This window comes from Cuculus canorus, chromosome 4 (genome assembly GCF_017976375.1).
Source record: "Cuculus canorus isolate bCucCan1 chromosome 4, bCucCan1.pri, whole genome shotgun sequence".
In the NCBI taxonomy this organism is placed as follows: Eukaryota; Metazoa; Chordata; class Aves; order Cuculiformes; family Cuculidae; genus Cuculus; species Cuculus canorus.
In genome coordinates, this window is record NC_071404.1 from 32,377,953 (window position 1) to 32,398,058 (window position 20,106).

At 39.2% G+C, this 20,106-nt stretch overlaps 1 protein-coding gene across 2 annotated transcripts in view; it reads right to left on the minus strand.

Moving 5' to 3' along the window:
* MTMR7 (myotubularin related protein 7) overlaps positions 1-18,510 on the minus strand; it is a 53,181-nt gene extending 34,671 nt beyond the window's left edge. Inside the window, exons 1-2 of one of the 2 annotated variants that reach the window (XM_054064980.1) lie at positions 18,395-18,502; positions 8,388-8,523 (exon numbers count right to left, since the gene is read on the minus strand). In XM_054064980.1, coding sequence (XP_053920955.1) covers positions 8,388-8,426 — 39 coding nt within the window. In that variant the 5' untranslated portion in view covers positions 8,427-8,523; positions 18,395-18,502. Of the gene's footprint in view, positions 1-8,387; positions 8,524-18,394 lie in introns of both variants that reach the window. The other variant, XM_054064981.1, reaches the window with a different exon arrangement.
* Positions 18,511-20,106: the final 1,596 nt, after the last annotated feature.

Sequence of the window (20,106 nt, forward strand, 5' to 3'; positions counted from 1 at the left end):
CAAGCCATTCCAGAATTACCAGCAATACATAAGAAGCTAATTAATAAAATAATAAGCAGGAGATGACAGAGGTAGAACGTCTTTCTTCCGTGTGCCTCACTCCGGCTCCTGGGAAAGTCTCTGTTGATATTTCAAAAAAATGTTCCAGCATTTGTCTTTACGTTCCTATTTGGGCTGACAGCAGTGGTCACACCAGAAATTTTTGCCCTTCAGTGACTTTTCAATGGGAATTACAGACTTCACGTCCACTGTTCTGCCTTACTGGACATAAAATAGACGTTCTCTCTTTGCTACACCCCATGTTATTGACTCTATGAAAACCAACTTATGACTTACAAACTATTAATATTTTGTATACAGCATGCGTCAGAGGCATTTGGTTTGATATTAAATGGGATAAAAGCTGCCTAAAACAGTTAACAGTCTGTCACCACAGGTATTGTAAGTTTCCTACTGCAACAATTTTAAAACTTAATTTAGTCATTTTTCTTAAAAAAAACGTACCTAGTTCATAGTTAAACCAAGGAATGCTGATATTCAGTATCATATAGCTTGGAGTAAATTATCAAAATGGTCTCTTCTGATTTTATGGTGATGGAATTGTAGCAGAACACATGTTTTTCATACAAGCAGCAGCACAGATCTATGCAGTCTGCCCACTGCTGGAAAATTACTTCAACATATTGGCTAATTTTCTCTACATCCTCCCTTCAACTCTTCACTCAAGGCTTACAATTTCTTTTATACAGTTAGTTATTTGAAGGACTCAAGGCTAATAACTGTTGAAGAGATATGTCCTCATTAAAATCAAAAGGGGCCAATCATGTGTTTGCAGTACTGAAGCTGAATCGAGTGTTGCTCTGAGAAAACAGAAGAGGGAGGCAAAAAAAAAAAAAAAAAAAAACAAAAAAAAAAAAAGAAGAAAGTTACAGAAGGCCTTATGGCCTTATCACTTTTGCACTGAAATAAATGTAATTTGCACTAATTCCATGAAAACCAGAATAGTGCAACAAATATGAAGAAAAAAGAATAAAGGACCAGCAAAATCAATTTGACTTTTAGTTATGTGGAGATTCCAGATTAGATTGACTGAAACTTACTAAAATGTTCTCAGAGATGTAGCCACATATTCTCAAAATTTTGCAGAAATTCTTCCGCTGAAATTACACCAGACACAGAATGACACCAGCATCTAAGAATTACATGTTTACGTGTGTATTCCAAAGACGTTACACTGTTTTAAAAACAGAAACAAAGAAATCCTTGAAACCAAAATAAGCCAGTTTGGTGGCAAAATGCTTAAACCCAAATCTTCTCCTTCAAGGCCAGTTATAATCTTCTTTAAATAAAACAGCTAGAAAGCATGGATAAAGTCTTTTCCCAGGACCATCTACTTCAGAGGTCACATGTTGGGATGAGGAGGAATAGAAGAAACCCAGCATTGAGCCGGTATGCAACCAGTAGTACGCAAAAGACTCTGCTGTACAGAGCTTTCCAATGGCAGATGCACCGTGCACTGGGTGAAAAATTTGGTGAACAGGGCACGTTGTTCCTCATTTACTTTCTCTGGGCCAAACATACCATCACAGATCCTTCCTCCACCCTCTGATTCCCAGACTGAAAAGCCCAACTTTATGTAGTGGCGACTTTTATGGAAGCCATTCCAGACAAGCTGTTCCACACCGCTGATTATCCTGCAAGAGGTCTCTTTCTTGAGAAGAGGCAAAATGTGCAAACTGGATTCAAGATGTGGGCGTATGACAGGTTTTTGTAGGGGAGCAGTGATGTTTGCTGTTTTGTTCTTGATTCAATTTTTAAACTTTTTCAAACATCAATTGCTTTTTTGTCCTCTACTGAATACAGTGGGGGATATTTTTTTTTTAGGAATTGCAATTGTAACTCCAAGTCACGTCTGCATACATAAGTTAAAATACCTCCCCCCCATTTTCTGTCAGGATTTAACCTATCTAAGGAAAGCCTGAAAATAGCTTTACTAGTAGTTTTTGCTAAGTTGTTCTTCATGATCTCTTTTGGCCTGCCTTATTTTATTTATATGTTTAACTTGTTTATGTTTTCTTTTTTTTCATTTAGGCACAATTTCAACTTCAATAAAGTGCTTTTACTTCTAATAAAAAAGTCTTTTTTTAATAAGAGAGATCTTGATACTCCTTCACCCCACTGCTTAGCTATGCAAACCTTTTTTTTAGTCTTTTAAAGCCTTTTTCTGGAAGTCAACTTGCAGTGAGATTCTATATTTAAACAATTCTCATGATTCCTATAAACATTTTAATTTTTGGCTTGCTTTCAACAGTTTTCACATTTTTCTGTAGTTTATTCTTTGAAGTTAAACATCACCATGGGAGATTCCCCCCTCTTTTTTTTTTTGTAATTTCAAGAACACTGCATCTAAGTATGCTAGTTGCTGTCACAGACAGGTTCGAGCTGTATTTTGAACCAAATCTTTCTATCATTGCCTAAGACCAAGTCCTAGAGTTACTTAGAATTGCTTTCTTTTTTTTTTCAAGATAAACAAATAGCCCTTGTATAAGCAATCTTTTATAAAATTTAACATTTTACTCAGAATCAACCCCCTAGACCATTTAGCCTATCTCAATTTAGTAAACGACGTCTCCCTACTCTTACTGTATTTCCTGCCTTCAAGCCCTGTTTGATCTTGCTTGGGTTGCCACAGACAATGTCACCATTTAGGCAGGATAGTCACTATTACAGTCCTAATATTGTAGTACAGTCTTGCATTGCTACAGTTCTTCTTTCCTTATTTAATCTCGTAATTTCAATCTGTAGGGTATCCTTCCTTCTATGACATAGGTAATCTATGAGATTTGACTTTAAGTACTCTTCAAGGCAAAAAACTCTGCTCTTTGACAGGCAGGAATTTACCTGTCTTTCTCATGTAATTTGCCACTGATATTAGCCTGTTGCATTGATTGTTTTTCTTCCACTAAGTTTCTAATGCGCCTATTACATTAACATTCTCAATTATAAGCAGCAACTTTAACACTGACGTTTTTTTCCCAGACTTTTAATATTTGTAAAGAAACACAGATATATTTGGTCCAATTGTCTATATTTCTTTGCTTTGTTTAAGTGGAACTGTTGACAACTTCTATTTATTTTAGATTATAGAGTTTTTTCATATCGACAGATTATTTTGTGACACAGCACAACATCCAAAAAAATCATACATCTTCCCCATTCTAACTAGAGCTTCTCAGTTTCCTTTGAGTACTTCAGTGTGGATAAGTACAACACAGAACGATCTCTCCTACCACGATCAACAAGGAAAAAGTAATGTTTGTGAGACGATGAAGGAGACTGAATTTTTAGCTAGCCCTTATTTCTGTTAACCTCAATGATCACAGTAAGAGTTAAAATTAATGAGAACCTCATAATTTGGCTCAATAAAAATTAGCATGTTTCCTTCATTAAACCTTGCCTAAGTCTCACGTAACATTTGCCAATCTGTGATGGCAGCATAAGAAAAATAAAGCAGGTTTACAAATAATTTACCAAAGAAACACGTTATCACATCTGTTATAATATAATTTCTAAGGGGAAAGTTAATTGCTTAAGTCTAAACTCTACCCATATTCAAATCCACAGTTTTTATTTCAGATAAGAACAGCTTTACACTCTGAGCCCCTGGTCCTTATATGGGACTTTGACTGTCCCAATACCCAATGGGAGGGCAACACAGAGGGGCATAAGCAATCCAGGAGGTTCCTGGAGTGCATTGATGATAACTTCTGTTCTTCAAGTCAGAGACAACAACAAGGAGAGGTGCTATGCTAGACCTTGTGCTCACTGACAACGAGGGGCTGGTGAAGCTCAAGGGCAGCCTTGGCTGCAGTGATCACTGAATGGTGACGTTCAAGATCTTTAGGGCAGTGAGGAGGGTGCAGAGCAAGCTCACTGCTCTGGACTTCAGGAGGATAGGTACGTTCAAGCGAATCCAATAGAAGCCCATGAAGATGATGAGAGGGATGGAACAACTCTCCTTTGAAGACAGGACAAGACAGTTGAGGTCGTTCAGCCTGGAGAAGAGAAGGCTCTAGGAAGACCTTATAGTGACTCTCCAATGCCTGAAAGGGGCGTACAAGAAACTTAGACAGGGACTTTTTATGAGGGCATGTAGTGATAGGACAAGGGGTAATGGCTTTAAACTGAAAGAAGGTATATATAGATTAGATACAAGAACAAAAAAAAAATCTTTACTGTGAGGGTGGTGAGGCACTGGAACAGGTTACCCAGAGAAGTCTCGGATGCTCTGTTCTTGGAAGTGTTCAAGGCCAGGCTGGATGAGGCTTTGAGCAACCCAGTCTAGCGAGAGGTGCCCCTGTCCCTGGCAGGGGGCTTGGAATTGGATGATCTTTGAGGTGTCTTCCAATCCAGACCATTACATCATTCTATGATTCTATGATTTATAGTGAGTAAGCGGCATGAAGTGCCTTTGAGAGCAGCAAGGTGTGAGAATACAATGCAAGACTTGGCGGGGAGGAACTATAAACATGCTCAAGTGACCTTGCAGCTGGGATGTAGAAAAACACCTAACTCATGCTAGTCATTGCCTAGTCTTGGGTGCTTGACAAGCAGAACCTTTCGTGTTCAGGTAACACAGGTCTACGAAATTCAAAGCCATCCTAGAGAATATGCTTGAGATTCTAGCCCTGCTGTGAGAAAGATTAAAGCACCGTGGCAGGCTACACTCACACTTCTTCTAGCAAGGAATAAGCTCCTCGGTGCCTGTGTTCCTGTTGCATTTCCTCTGTCTGGGTGCTATTTCAGAGTTGCCCCGGATTGTGAAATAACAGAAATGAATGTATTCTTTTCATTTTATCAGTGGCTTCGTGGTTGTTCCTGGGCTCTGCCTGAGTTCAGTGCCACACAAAGGGTACCTAAGCTTTCAGGAGCTTGTTCTAAAAACTCTGCATAACCCTCTACATGGATTTACATGTTGTTTCTTCTGCCTAGTTTCCTGTAACTCAAACTTTCTGAAAAACAGGGTAAGTCTCAATCTTAGATTTTATTCTGCTGATCAAAAGATTCAGAGAAGGAGCCTTCTTTCTTCTTCTCCACCCTCCCAATCAAGAAAAGAAAGTAAAAGAGTGTCTTTAAATGGTCTGGTGGGAATGGGAATATGTTAATTTCCACAAAAGAGGAACACACATTGTCATAGTGGTTTGGAAGAAGCTGAGGTTTTCTATCTAAAAAGTAGCAGCATGCTGAGAAATCAGCATTAAAAGCAAAAAAAAAAAAAAATTTAAAAAAAAAATTAATACCAGAAAGAGACATTGTAGTAATTCCTCTCCTGCTTTTTCTCCAAAAAATGTTCCATTCTTTCATCAAAACTAACATGAACAGCTGGTAGGACAGACCAGATTAGTAAACACCAGGTAGAGAATAAAAAAGAGGAAACCCAGCTGGTAAAGCTAAGCACTGGAAGGAGTAAAAAAGAAAGCATTAGCCACGCCAGGCTAGAGAGTGGCATCTAAGTAAAAACTTCAATAATTTATTAGAAGCTGTTGCCTCCATCATTTGTTTTTGCCTGATGACTGTGGTTGTCTAGGCTTAAAGAAAAGACTGCAAGGAGATTTATTGCAACAATTACAACCCCTTACATGGGGATAAATAAAGTTGGCCGGAAACTCTATTTTCAATGCAACACAGATGACAGAAAAAAGGAATCAAAAATAGAAGTTAAAGGGAACACAGATTAAGAACAGATGGAAGGTACTTTTTACTCAGAGAAGAAATATGACTTATGAACAAGGTTGCCAGGAGGTCATTCAAGAAAAAGATGTCATATTAGAGAAAAGCATTGTCAAAGCTTTATTCAGGAGCAAGTCCCACCAATTTCAATGGAACTCACACATAAGGAAGAGTGGCAAAGGTACACCCTGAAAATATTCATAAAAGTTGATGTGCCAAAATGTTATTCCTAAAATATCTGTGTACTCCAATTTTTTTTTTTAATTTTTAGTGTAGATTACTTCTTGAACAAGTTCTGACTGCATGGTCTATTTTTAAATGCTTCTTAAATGTGGTGTCTTATTTTCACTTCTTTAAGATGTATCAGTATCTCCAAATAAAGGGCAGCATCACAAAGCAATGCGGAAGTGACTGCTACTTTTCATGCTATTTAAAACTGTACATAGGAAAACTCCTTCAGGTGCAGGATTAATTTTGACTATGAACTCAGACTTGAGTAGGGAAAGGAGAGAGAAGCAAATCTGTACAGTAAATTGGTCAGACTGGAGAAACTGTGCCTCTGAGTGAAACTTCAGTCGCAAGCCTTTCCACATTGCTTTGTTTCCTGATACAACACTCGTGTACAGTGGGAAGATGCAGTCTGACACAAAACTGTCTCTACTGTAGTATTTTCAAATACAAGGAAGTCTGAAAAGAGGAAAAAGACATCTCAAAGAGTTTTATTCTCACTACACAGTTTTGGGGTCTCTGTTTCCTATTACCTAAACCTAAAGCAGAAGGCACTTTAACTTCTATTTCTGTCATGATAATTGCTGAGCTGCCCATTACAATGATCACTGAGCATCAGGAAGAACACAAGTGGAGAAACCTATCTGGCAGGCAAGATCAAAATTGCTCTGCTCCCACCTATCACCAAGATCTCCCCACTCCTTTAGGAGGAACCATTACTGATTTTTTTTATTTGTTATCACAAAAAAAGGCAAGAAAGGTCAGAAAACCCTCCAAGGAGGAGAAAGCTGCTAATTAAAGGTAAGCAAGGAATGTCCTAACTCAGCCCACATCCTCAGGAGCTACTCTGTTGTTTATCCAATTAAAATTCATTGTTCTACAACAAAAGCCTGTCAAAGAAAGTTCCAGACAAAAGCTGATCAAGTGTCTTGAAATTTGACTGTAAAAAGGAGTTTCAGTGATTCTTGAGGGTAAAAATTGACCACTTCCACAATGGTCTATACTGCTGAAAAGATTGACCCAAAGCACATGGGGCCCAGCCCCTGTGGGGTTAGCAGAACACACACAGCCCTACAAAGGCTTCTCTTTGTCTGTCCAGGACTGTCTTCCCTTGGGCTCCCAGACCACCCGGGGATTTCAGCCACCCTCCCAACTCACCTTGTGATGTTATACATGTGACTAAAAGCAAGAAGAAACTGAATCCTGGGAATTAGCGACAGGACTCTGACTGGCTTCAGCACTGCAGGCACACAAAAGCCAAGGGAAGAGCTTGTGCAAGCCAAAAGCCTGAGCCTAATGAGAAAAAAGAAGCACAGCTGGTATGGTTTGAGGCCAAGTGGAATATTTGAGCTTTCTTCACCCTGGCTGACCTCAGCTATCCATGTGTTTAGCATAATTCCTCAGAGTGAAAAATACAACGTGCAAAAGACTAAGTGCTATTATATTCTTTTTCACACAAAGATAGTACAGTGTTATACTCGTTAAACAAAGTATACAAGAAGCGATCTTTTTGGAAAATCTTGGAACAAGAATAAAGGAAAACCAAATTGCCAATCAATGGTGCCATTTAATGTGGTTTCTATTCTCTTTCAGAAGAAACATGAAAATTGTGGTTGATCCATTTAATTTTTTTATATTTGCATCTCTGAAAATAATTCCTAAGTGCAGGAATAATAATGCTCAATCTGTAACATGGAATTGGGTGTTCGCATATGTCAAAAGAATCAACGAAACCCACCAAAATTATTAAATTTAAGTAAACATACCTTAAGGCCTGCCTTGGAAAAATTTTCCTCAGAGCAAACTTGACTGGATGGGGAAGATATTCAAGAAAAAAAAATAAGCAAGTCTAATTTAATAGAGGAGTAAAGTGAAACTGGAATACTGGGAAAGAGCTGAAAACAATTATAAGGAATGACTTGTAATGTTAGGAAGAGAGTGAAGAAATTACCTAACAATTTGGATTTAAAAAACCCTATTGTCTGCTAAGATCTATGAAAAGTGGGAAGTCAGTACCATATTATCAGACAGAGCTGAGCAGCAGCTGCTCCACGTGTTCCTTCTTTTAGTCAATATTAGATCCCATTTATTTAAAAAAGGAAAAGAGAGCAACTGAGGAATTTCGCAATTTTTTTGTGTGTTCTATTAAAACTCATATCGAACAGCTTTAATTTAGGGAAGAGAATACTTCCTCAAGCCAGTAAATCTTACTACATTTGCCAAAACTGTTTAGATTTAGTTCTGAAAAGATATACAGAAAATTATTTTATTGCTCACAGCAGTATGCCGTAGTAGGGAGAAAGAATTCTACATGCAGCCAAGGGACAATGAAAAGAAATGAGGGTTACATTCCTCCATTTGATACAGGCTGCTTCACTGCGTGTTCAAAATTATGCCTTGTTCATCAGTCTATTTTAGAGCAGCAGTACCTGGCCATTTGAGCTGTGCAGGACACAAAAGAGTTGCATTAAAGATGTTTTTGTAGGAGTCTAGGTACGGATCTCAGGCTTTCTCAGCAGAGTATAGGTCTCAAGGTACGGATCTGGCTTTCTCTGCAGAGTACACCTGCGCACCAAGAAATGGCAGTATGAATTTTCTATTGCAAATAGATCGTTCCCTTAGCTTTCAGACATGGATAGATCAAATACCACCCACTGGAGTCCATTAACAAAAGTCTTAGAGATTCCAGCCCTGACCACTCCAAAGCCAAACTTTGCAAATCCTCTCTTCCAACCTCAGTCTCCTACTATGCACAAACAGAAATCAAAGAGTACCCTGCAGACATGCTGTCTTAATGATTTTCAGTACCATTTTCAAAGTGCAATAATTTTGAAAGTTACTTGTTCAGACATGGATACCAAGACAGAAAAATAAAGTAATGTGGTTATCCATGTTTTTTAGAGTTTTTTTAATCTTTATCCAGCTGCCTCTTTATTGAGGGTCATATTATTGAAAATAAGAAAGTCCGGAATAGAAAATCCAAAGGAGGCTTGCCAATTCCAGGTTTAGGAAAACACATTCCTATGGACTTAATAGAGCAATCTAAATAAAAATAAATAGATACAAAACTAGAAATATAATAAGAATAGAAAAAATTCCCCTAGAAACCTGAAGAGAAAATACCTTTCCAATTAATGTAATGAATTAGTATACGGATTTCACAAGGCAGAAAGTGCCTTCCCACTCACACAATGTGGGCAACCCAGGGTACTTAGAGAAAGGTGTTCTTTAAAACAAAACAAAACAAAACAAAAAAACAAAGAAACCCAACGACCAACACTACAACAAAACCAGAAATAAAGTGTATATTTGAAACAGGCATATGTATGACAATCAAGTTTCAAAGGTGAAAAAGCATTCAGAACAGAAGGGCCCTAATGCTAAGGGAAATGTAAGATAAAGAAAAACAAGTGAAAATGGAAACATAAAGGCCAAAATGCTAGATCCTTTCTTTTCAAGTCAGAGGAATTCTTTTATTGCCTTGAATGACCTTTGGATAGGACTGCTGGCTCCATCAGTGTTTGTGATTCAGGACATAAATTTGGAATCATCCTCCCAGATGGATCATGCTTTCCCCTTTACACTGTCTGTTAATTAGCATTCTGAATCAAATGTTTTGGTAAATTTTGTAAAATTAGACTAGTACCACTAGTCTGACCTACTAAAACAGCTCCTGGGCTCACTTGGTAAGTCGTTTACATCTCAAAAGGTCAGTATGATCGTGGGCTTGCTCTAGATTAGATATAACCAGTAAACATTGAATTAGCTATTATTTAAATGGTCAGCTGTCCTACAGGCTCTTACTGCTACACAGGCACAGAGTTTTGAGATGATAAATACATGACGTGTTTTAGCAGCTTTATCTGTTTCATATGACACTTCCAATGGCACGACCAAAGATTCAGAACAGAGAGATGAATGAAGAGGAATAAAAGTGATTTCCTGTTTCTTCACTATACATTCAAAAGAATGTATATTAATACATGAGTATAAGATTATGACTCATACTACAGAAGTGAGAAAACGGATCTAAGATTAGTGAACAGAAGGAGTTGATTATCATAACAGAAAATGAAGAAGGTATTAACGCTATTTAAGTTTCAGTATCTTATTTAGGTAACTAAGTTAGAAGCTTATGCACATGAAGAATAAATGGTAAATGGAGACCATGAATCTAGTCTAACGAGATTCTGGAAATTCTTTGGCTATGTCTATGGAGCCTCTGTTCTTAAACTATATACCTGAAATTGCAGCAAAGGAAAAGATAGGTGCAACTACTAGAAAATGAAGTAACTATTGATGAAAACCTCTTCTGTTACAGTACGAAAAATTATGACTTCCAAGGTTCTTCACTTTGGATAAAAAGATTTTGACTGTTTGAGAAATGCAACATTCCACAACTTGAAATTTCATCTGCTCACCTCTAATGTGATAGACTCCCATCCCTTTGACAGCCCTCTTCCCAGACCGTTGGTACCCTGAAAATACCCTGAGCACCCCAAAGTTCAGAAATGAGACTTCCAACCCAAGAAAGGAGAGTTTCATGGGGAGAAAAAAAAAAAAAAAAAAAATTCAGCTTTACCACATGGAGACCAAATCAGTGTCCTAACAGTGAACAAGGCCGAATTACCTGAGTTTCCAGTTTCTTGGATAGACAAGATGAACTGAAGTTCTAAAATCCACAGCCAAACGCGCATCTACCAGAACTTTGAGATGTGCTGGTTTGGCACGGCCTGTCAGAGCTGCAGGTCATTAACTGTGAACCCAGGAACAATAGCTAGCTATGGTTAAGTCTTCAGATTACAGAATTGACCTAGGACAGTTCTCTGATCCTCAGAAATCTCCTGGGTAGACAGCCAGGAAAACAGCTAAATTTTCATCAGAACCCTGCTGATGCTTTACAGAACTTCAGCCTTCTATGACTCATTTTGGTCTGGAAAATAAGAACATCTCAATTTAGATTTATTTAAAAGTTCCTAATGAGAAAAAAAAAAAAACATAACAGCTGAAGAATGGAAAGAAAAGTTGGACTAGGTAATCCTCATGGGTCTCTTTCAACTCGGGACATTATATGATTCTATGAGTCCACCAGAAACACTCCAAAAGAAGGAAAACAGCAACACTACAACCTGACAAACCTGGGGGAAAGAGAGAGAAATTCCAAATAAGTGAACAAGAACAAGGAAATACACATTAGGGAATAAAACAGTAGACAAAATCTTCCAGGACAACAAGACAAAGTCTGCTATTCATATATGTATAAACAGAGGGAATGAGTCAAACTAAACCGATTAGGTGGGGGAGGAGGAAATTCAAAACCCAAAGAACAATTCTGGCTGAGAGAGTCATTGAAATTACACTGTAATATTTCTTTCTAGCAGGACTTAGCTTAATTTCACTAACAATGAAATTATGTTGAAACCCACCCAAATCAAAGATACTGCTGGACTTCCTCTAGTTCCAAAAAGACGTATTAAGTAACTTAAATGATAAAGATTATGAGAAAATTTAGATGGATAATCCCCATCTGGTTTGTAGGCCAGTCAGGTTAGCTAGGCAAATGTGATCTATGAGTGACATAAACTGTAAATATAATTTGTATCAAATTTGTGATGAGGCTGTCAAATATAGCTAAAGTTTAAAAGTCAACAATTCTCTGAGGTGAATTAGGAAACCTCACCCCACCCTAGAGCTGGAATATAATTAAACTGGCATCATGAATGCACAATAACCATGCCTTGTGACCTCTTGATCATTTTCTGACTAAATCTTTTGAAAATAATAGCTGTTACATGATTTTGTTTAAGTCTAAACTGACACAAATAAGCGGGTCTTTATTACTCTGCTTCAAAACAAAAATTTAAGGAGCAAATTCCAAACTGAGATTTTAAATCCAGTCCCACATCACCTAGATATCCTTTGCAGTTCCTATTTTAATTCTAGCCATCTTTAATCTGGAATGCCAAACCACAGAATGCTTTTTCAGTGTACTATTACAAAGATCACTTGCATTAAATTTATCATTAGTGCTTAATGTTCCACAGCACAAAGGCAGAATAAATGGAACGCAAATAAAAATTGAATTGTATTCTAAATAGGGAAGATTTATTGACAAGAAAAAATCTATAATACACAAAATCAGAATCAAAAATGTCTAGAATCAGAGTAGATGTTTTAATGCATCGCTTTGAGTATTAGCAATCCAGTAGAATGACATGTTTGTACTCATTAAACCTGTCTAGCCCCAGAATAGGTTAAACATTTCCTAATCATGCTGTAAAGTTAGAAAACAGTTATGGAATCAGAAGGTATCAGCTAAGCTGTAAGGTTCACTGCTCTAAGCTGTGTACTGAGAATAAAGAATAGAAAAGTGGATACTGTGTACCTTTACACTCTAAAAGCAGAAAATCCACTTGGCAATCAAAAGAGATTGCAGGAAAGTGCCTACTGTAAGCCCAAACACCAATAAATGGCAGGGCTCTGCCAGCCTCACCTCTTCTGCTTTTCATAAGTAGCAAACTAAATAAAAGTATAGCCAAGAGCTCTGGCCACTGTGGTGAAGTGTGTGTGACACTCCATTCTCAGGCTTGTAGTAAAAACAACCAGAGCACATCCCCAGGCGGTTCCTGATATTGCCTCAGGACAGCTGCCACCTTCCTACATCACTGAAAGGAAATGAAACTTTTCCATAAAGACCAGTAGCCTGAATATGGAGAACCGAATATAACATCACCTCCTGCCTCAACTGAAGGCACACAAAGAGCAATGGTAGAAAAGCCAGCTTAGCTTAAAAAAAGGTGGAGATAGAGCAATCCAGCAGATGTAATTGGAGAGTAAAGATAAAGCCTGCTGGATTCCATGTTGCCATTGACCTAGATAAGCACCTGGACAATTTTTTTGCTGTTTACATGTGTCATGTATATAAAGTGGGTGTAAGTAATATGGGTTTGCTAATGGAGACATTGAGAAAACTGGCTTGTATTATAAAGCTTTTTTAATTAAAAGGAAGAACTATGAAAGGAAAACAGACTGGAGGGGGGAAAAGGGAAACAGAACTAATTTATACATGCTGGAAATTTGTTTTGGAAAGTAATACAGCTGGTAGAAACATTTGTCATTATCATGAGAAATGGCTGTGTATCTTAAATTCTGCCTGAGAAAGACATTCTTGAAAGGAAATACATAACCATAACAAAACAAAAATGAAAGCACTTGAGCAACTCAAGTCATCCCAAGTATTATGTTAACAAGAGATAATGAGCCAAATTAATTTCTGGGTTGACTGCACTGAAGACAGCTGTTACATCAGGGACAAATCTGATCTATTCTTCATTATAAGAAGGCCATTCAGTAGGCTTGCTGTCAATATACAAGTACAATGATACCGAATGATGGTAAATAAAATAAAGTAACTGATTAGCAACAGTGCATTAAGTTCCCATAGGATGTAAACATATCTTCAGAGCTCTTTATCTTTCAGCCTGCCCATGGCCAGACATATCTCTACAGAAGTTAACAAAATGTGCTTCTAGTCTGTGCGGAAGTACTGCTTATTCATTTTTTTCTGACTGCTATGACCAGACCATCACTTTTTGGAGTTTGGCAGTTATCCTAAACTATTTTGCTGCTTAATCCATACCCATGGCAGACAGTGGTTTTACTAATTTGCAATTTTAAAAAGATTATTTGAGTTATATATAATTCTATTTAGCAATGAGTGACTGTTAGCGACTCTTAAATGTACTCTAATTACAACCTTCATACATAGGATGACATTTATCATTACTCAATATGTATGTACGTATGTATAAGCACACATCATGCATGCAGTCTGTGTTCTACCAATAGTAAGTACAATGATAGAACAATAGTGTTCAGTACATAAAATAATGTTAGGCACTTGGCTATCCAGAAATTCCAGGGAAGGTCCAGAAATTCTAGGGAATACAATTTTCAAAAATAACAAAGAAAAGTAATTTTATATATCAGACAACTGTCAAGAGACCTGGCTTCTATTTCTGCTATTGACTTGCTAAGAAAAGACAGCAGTTAAATTCTTCAGAACTAGACTTAAGTTATTTTGGCTTTTAGTGAAAGACTAGGGAGTGTATCATTCGAAAAATTACATAGTTATGTCAACTGCATGTGAAAGAACAGGACTGTTGCACAGGTGAATACACACAGTCTGCTGGGAAAGAACCAGAATGGCTTCTGCAGTGGGGAATCCTGCCCAAGTCCTGTGGTGCTCACCGTTAAGGTGACCCAGAGGATATAATATATTTAGAGTTACAAAAAAGCCTTTGACAGTCAAAGGTTATTTGAGAAACTTAGCCACCATGGTACTCAAGGAAAGGTCCATTCAAAGACAAAGCTGGTTAAAGGGCAGGAAGCCAGGATGAGGGGTTAATGGTCTCTTTTCAGGATGAAGAAGAGTCAACAGTGAAGGACTACAAAATCTGGTGCTGAGAATGGTTTTATTTAACTTTCTCAGTAACCTGAAGAAAAGAATAAACAGTGAAATCTTCAAGTCTTTGGATGATCATCAGGTAGCCAAATGCTTTATCTGTGGAACGGAAACTCCAGAAGAGCCTTGCAAAACAGAGTGTGTCGGCAAAAGAGACACAGAAGAGCTTCACCACAGACAGACATAATGAATTTAACCTATAGGAAAAACAACCTAAACCGCATCTATACAACCACAAACTCAGAACTGATAGTTACAACACAGGAAAGAAGTCTTGGGATGATCGTAGACCTTCCTCTGAAATTATCAGAATCTGGTGGGTTGTGATTAAGATTTATGGTGAAGTCATGGATAAGGTGAACACAGAACTGTTATTCACCAAATCCTCAAAGCCAGAAGCAGGGAGTATAGAATTTTTGCACTACAAAATCACATACAATCCCAGTTGCATAGGGATGGAGTCAGGAAGGCCAATGTGCAGCTGGAGCTGAACTTGGCAAGGGAAGTGAAGACCAACAAGAAGGGCTTCTACAGGTATGTCAATCAGAAAAAAGGTTAAAGAAAGTGTACTCCCACTGATGGATGAAAATGGTGACCTCATATCAACAGACGAGCAGAAGGCTGAGGTACTCAACAACTTTTTTGTATCATTCTTCACTGACAACTGCTCTCCTCGCCTCTCCTGAGTCGATGGACAACAAGAAGGGGACCAGGGGGTAAAGCCCCTCCCACTGTAGGGGAGGATCAGGTTCGTAACCACCTGAGGAACCTGCACATATATAAGCCTATGGGACATGATGAGATGCTTCACAGAGTCCTGAGGGAATTGGTGGATGTGGTTGTCAAACCATACTCCACAGTATTTGAAAAGTCATGACAGGCAGGAAAAGCCTCTAGTGACTGGAAGAATTGTAATGATGTCTCCATTATTAAAAATGGTAGAAAAGATGACCTTGGGAAGTACCAACCGTCAGCCTCACCTCTGTGCCTGGGAACATCATGGAACAGACCCTCCTAGAAGCTATGCTAAAGCACACGGAGGACAGGGAGGTGATTAGTGGCAGCCACCATGGCTTCACCAGGGGCAAGTCCTGTATTACAAGCCTAGAGGCTTTCTATGATGGGGTGACCACATCAGTGGACACAGTAAAACCAACAGATGTTATCTACCTGGACTTCGGTAAAGCCTTTGACATCATCCCCCACAACATCCTTCTCTCTAAATTGGAGAGATGTGGATTTGATGGGTGAACTGTTTGGTGGATACGAAATGGTCACATTCAGAGAGTAGGAGTCAACGGCTTGATGTCCACATGGAGATACGTGACAAGTGGTGTCCTTCAGGGGTCCATACAGAGACCAGTGCTGTTTAATATCTTCGTCAATACAGACAGCAAGATCTCCACAATGAGGGTGGGGAGGCACTGGCACAGGTTGCCCACGGAAGTTGTGGATGCCTCATCCTTGGAGGTGTTCAAGGCCAGGTTGGATTAGGCCTTGAGCAGCCTGATCTATGGGAGATGTCCCTGCCCATGGCAGCGGGGTTGGAACTGCATGGTCTTTATGGTCCCTTCCAACTCAAACTATTCTATGATTCTATGAAAAAGCTTTTTAACAGATAAGAGAAAGTAGTTCTTCCATACAGTCATGATCTTCTGTAGTTTGCTTCCATGCAGGCTGTGGAGGCAAAGGCTGTCAGTATGTATAGAAGGAACTTTGGCCAATTCACACAGAGAGGTCCATGAAAAGACACTAATCAAACTAGGAAGGCTGGACCCTAATACAATTGGGGATGCTGAGAGGATATAGAATGTGGCCAGGTTTCTATGCTTTTTCTGCAATGGTCAGACACAGACTAGTGACCTCAATGTACTACTGGTCCAACTGGAATGGAATTTCTTTCTTTTTTATGAGAATTATCTTTTATAAGATTTATTTTAATATTTACAAACTGTCACTCACTACAGCTATACTTCAATTAAAAGGAAAAACAAGTACCATGTCCTAATGGGCATCATGTGATACAAACCTTTTTTAATGCCTTTTGAAGGAAAAGGTTTAACTTGGGGCAGGAATTTTGTTTTCATTGATTATTAAGTTTATCTATTTTCTAAGTACGGGATTTGTCTCGATTTCTATTTGGCTGGGTTTGCAAATCAAGGAAAGTGTCACTATTTTGAGGTCAATATAATTACAGAGTAGGGCAGTCAAATTTCGTTTGTCAAATTTCGCTCAGGACAAAATTGTCAGGAAATGTGACACCAGAGGCTTCCACATGCCGCATTAAGAATATCCTTACATTGACAGAGCTGTCCCTTAACTATTTTTACATTACAGGCATTGGAAATAATTTAACATTGAAATCCAAATTATCAAAACCAAATTCAATAAAACCAAAACTAAATAAACCCAACATTGTTCTGGTGGCTAATACTAAGCTGAGGTTCTTTGAGCAAACAAATCAAAGATATTAATTCTGTTAGGTAACTGTGGGTACACTGACTTGTCATTGTATTTAGGAGTAACTGAAGACATGAAGTATTTCAATATTGACTCATGTTGAATGTCCTGTTTTTTCTACATTTATGTAAGAAATTTTAAAGGATGCTTGTCTTACTTTTACCTTTAAATCTTGCCTTCTAAACAGCTTTATTATATTAGAGAGAGAACTTTTAGCATAGCTATCGAGTAAGGGAATGCCAGGAATCACGACTGCAGAATCACCTTGCACTGAGTAAGATTTTCAGTGTCTTGAGTCACCAGTACAGTGCCTTCCCACAACTGTCGGATGCAGAAACGGGTTTTACATATGCATAGCAACATTTTAAGGACTTGCTTGTAGGAAAGATAAAAGATAACCTTCAATTGCCTGCAACAGGGACTTGCCTGGGCCTTCATTCACAGCAAATATAACCATTTATTTTTAGGATTTTTCCTATCCTTATTAATTTGTTTTCATTGTTTTCTTCCTTCACACTTTCAGCATTATTCTGCTAATGCTCAGAAATGTCTGTTCAGACAAATTTCACTGATCCTTTCCTACCTGCAGTAGGATACACTCCTACTATTCTGATGTTCTTCCTTCCCACAAAGACAGATAACACACTATGAAATGAGATGAGAGGAAAGGCAGTTGTTACAAAAGCCTATCTTGTTAATATATTTGCAGGTTAACACCTAAAGGCCCCAAAATCTACATGAAGTAAGAAGAGGCCCTCATCTCATATTCATGTCATCATTTTGCTAATAAACAAATAGGCACAAATGAAACACAATAACTTCTTAATCTCAGGGAGGTGGGCACATAAATAAATAGGTAGGTAGATAGATAGATAGATAGATAGATAGATAGATAGATAGATAGATAAAATAAATGAAAATATATTCCATCCTCACTTCAAATTAACATATAGTTCTGGTTACATTTTTAATGATTATTTTTAAGATAATTTTTCTGTGTATCACAACCCTATCCTCGTTTTTGGAACAAGATGGTAATTTTTTTAACAAATACAGGCTTTGTGCTTAGAAAGCTATATAGAAGGAATGATTACACTGGGAAGACATCAGTATACAAACACTAAACAAATTCATCACTGAACCTGAAATACTGGGGTAAACTAAAGGCATCTGGAAAGCAGATAACACGTCTTTCATTTTGGATACCTACAATTCACAGGAGATGTCCGCATTAACAGGAGGGGCTGAATGAAAGGCAATGAAAACCTCCGAGAAATCCTCAGCCCGCGCCGCAAAGCACCGCGTTCACCTCTCGGCGGATTTCATAGCGAAATCGCCAGACCCCTCTAACACCCCCCCCGTGCTCGGCCCCAGCAGCTCCCGAGGCGCAGAGGGTGGCTGTGCCCAGCCTGGGCCCGCAGGGCTGCGCCTCCTGCCAGCACCAGGGGGGGGGGACGCTCGGGGACCCCCTCTCCCCGCAGCTCTGGTCCACTGCCGCCCGCCGGGACCCACCTTGGGCATCCGAATGTGCTCCATGGCGGCTCCTCATGCACCTCCCGCAGTCCCTCGCCTGTTTCCTCCTGCCAGACCCGCTTTCTTCTTCTTCTTTTTTTTTTTTATTTTATTTTTTTTAATTATTATTATTATTTTTCCCCCTCGCGTTTTCCGGCGCAGGTGGGAAGAGGAAAGGGAGGATTTATTGGAAGCAGACAGCGTGTGTGGATGGATGCTGGCTCCTCCCCCCCGGCAGCTGCCATGCTGACCGCGGCGGGGATGCTCCGCGGGGAGGGGTGCTCCGCGGGGATGCTCGGCTGGGATGCTCGGAGGGATGCTCGGCTGGGATGCTCCACAGGGATGCTCCGCATGGATCACAGAATCATAGAATTCCTAGGTTGGAAAAGACCTCTTGGATCATCCAGTCCAACCATTCCTGTCTAAACCACGTTCCTGAGCACCTCGTCTATCCGTCTTTTAAATACCTCCAGGGATGGGGACTCAAACACCTCCCCGGGCAGCCTCTGCCAGTGCCTGATGACCCATTCTGTGAAATTTTTTTTCCCTGATATCCAGTCTGCTCGGCGGGGATGCTCCTCAGGGATGCTCCGCGGGGATGCTCCGCACCGACCCCGGATCTCTCCCGGGCCCCGAGGGGCACAGCCCGGAGATGGTTCCTCGACACTTTGTTTTCTTATCTAAAATGACATCGCTCTGTCCTTTCAGGAAAGCCAAGATCTGAAACGCGAAAGGGAGCTCTGTCTGAGGTCGCCTACCCCTGTTTTTTTTGTTGCCTGGTCCAGCGGGTGTTGCATCTCAAAGGAAAAATCTGCGCTTACTGGAACTAAAGCACTGTTTTTTCTTTATCTCGAGATCTGTTTGTCTGTCTTTCTATAATTCACGATTTTGCTGCATCTTCAGATTTGTGCAAGGGGAGATTTTTTTTTTGTGACACAATATCCAGTCTTACGCCTCAAATTTCTTGAGCCATTTTTTGCCTTGCCTGGTTCAAGACGTGTTACCTCTTGGATCAAAAGGGTTTCCCCAGCTCACCTTTTCAAAGATAAACAACACCTATTTCTAAACAGCTTTGAATTGCTGTCATATTCCAAGCAAAAAAAAGAAACTTAACAGTGTTTATGCCAATATGCAAATGACTCGAGTTACTAACACATTATTTCTGATAAACGCTAGGCTTTGAGGCTTGTAAAAAATGCCCATGTATTCTGTATTGATCAATGTGTTCCAGCAATTCTCTAGAAATGGGGACTGGCCTCATTAAGGGATAGAAACAAATGTGGAGACCTATCAAAGAGCACACAGACTATGGCAAGTGTGCTCTGCTCCAGGGCAGCAGAAGCTCTCTACATATCCTTCTCTTGCCAGCAGAGAACAGAGCAAGATTAATGTATTTTATGAAAGCTAACATACAGGCTGAAAAATATATGGGGCCACCAAAAAATGGGCACGCATTTTACCCTAGAGGAAAAGGAATGACTAGAATCACTGCACTGCCTCCAGTCCTGCCAGTGTTTCTTCAGCCCTGTCACTTTCTTGCTAAGGCATAGATAGATTATTCAGCATCATGAATTTTCTCTGCCAACCTTTTGGTTAGAGGAAACGGAAGCTGTACTACATGAGTGGAATACAAGTTATCTCCAGATTTGACCACTCTGCTTCCTTTCTTCTTGTTTTGGCCCGTTTCTGCCCTCATTTCTTTTGTAGTTCAA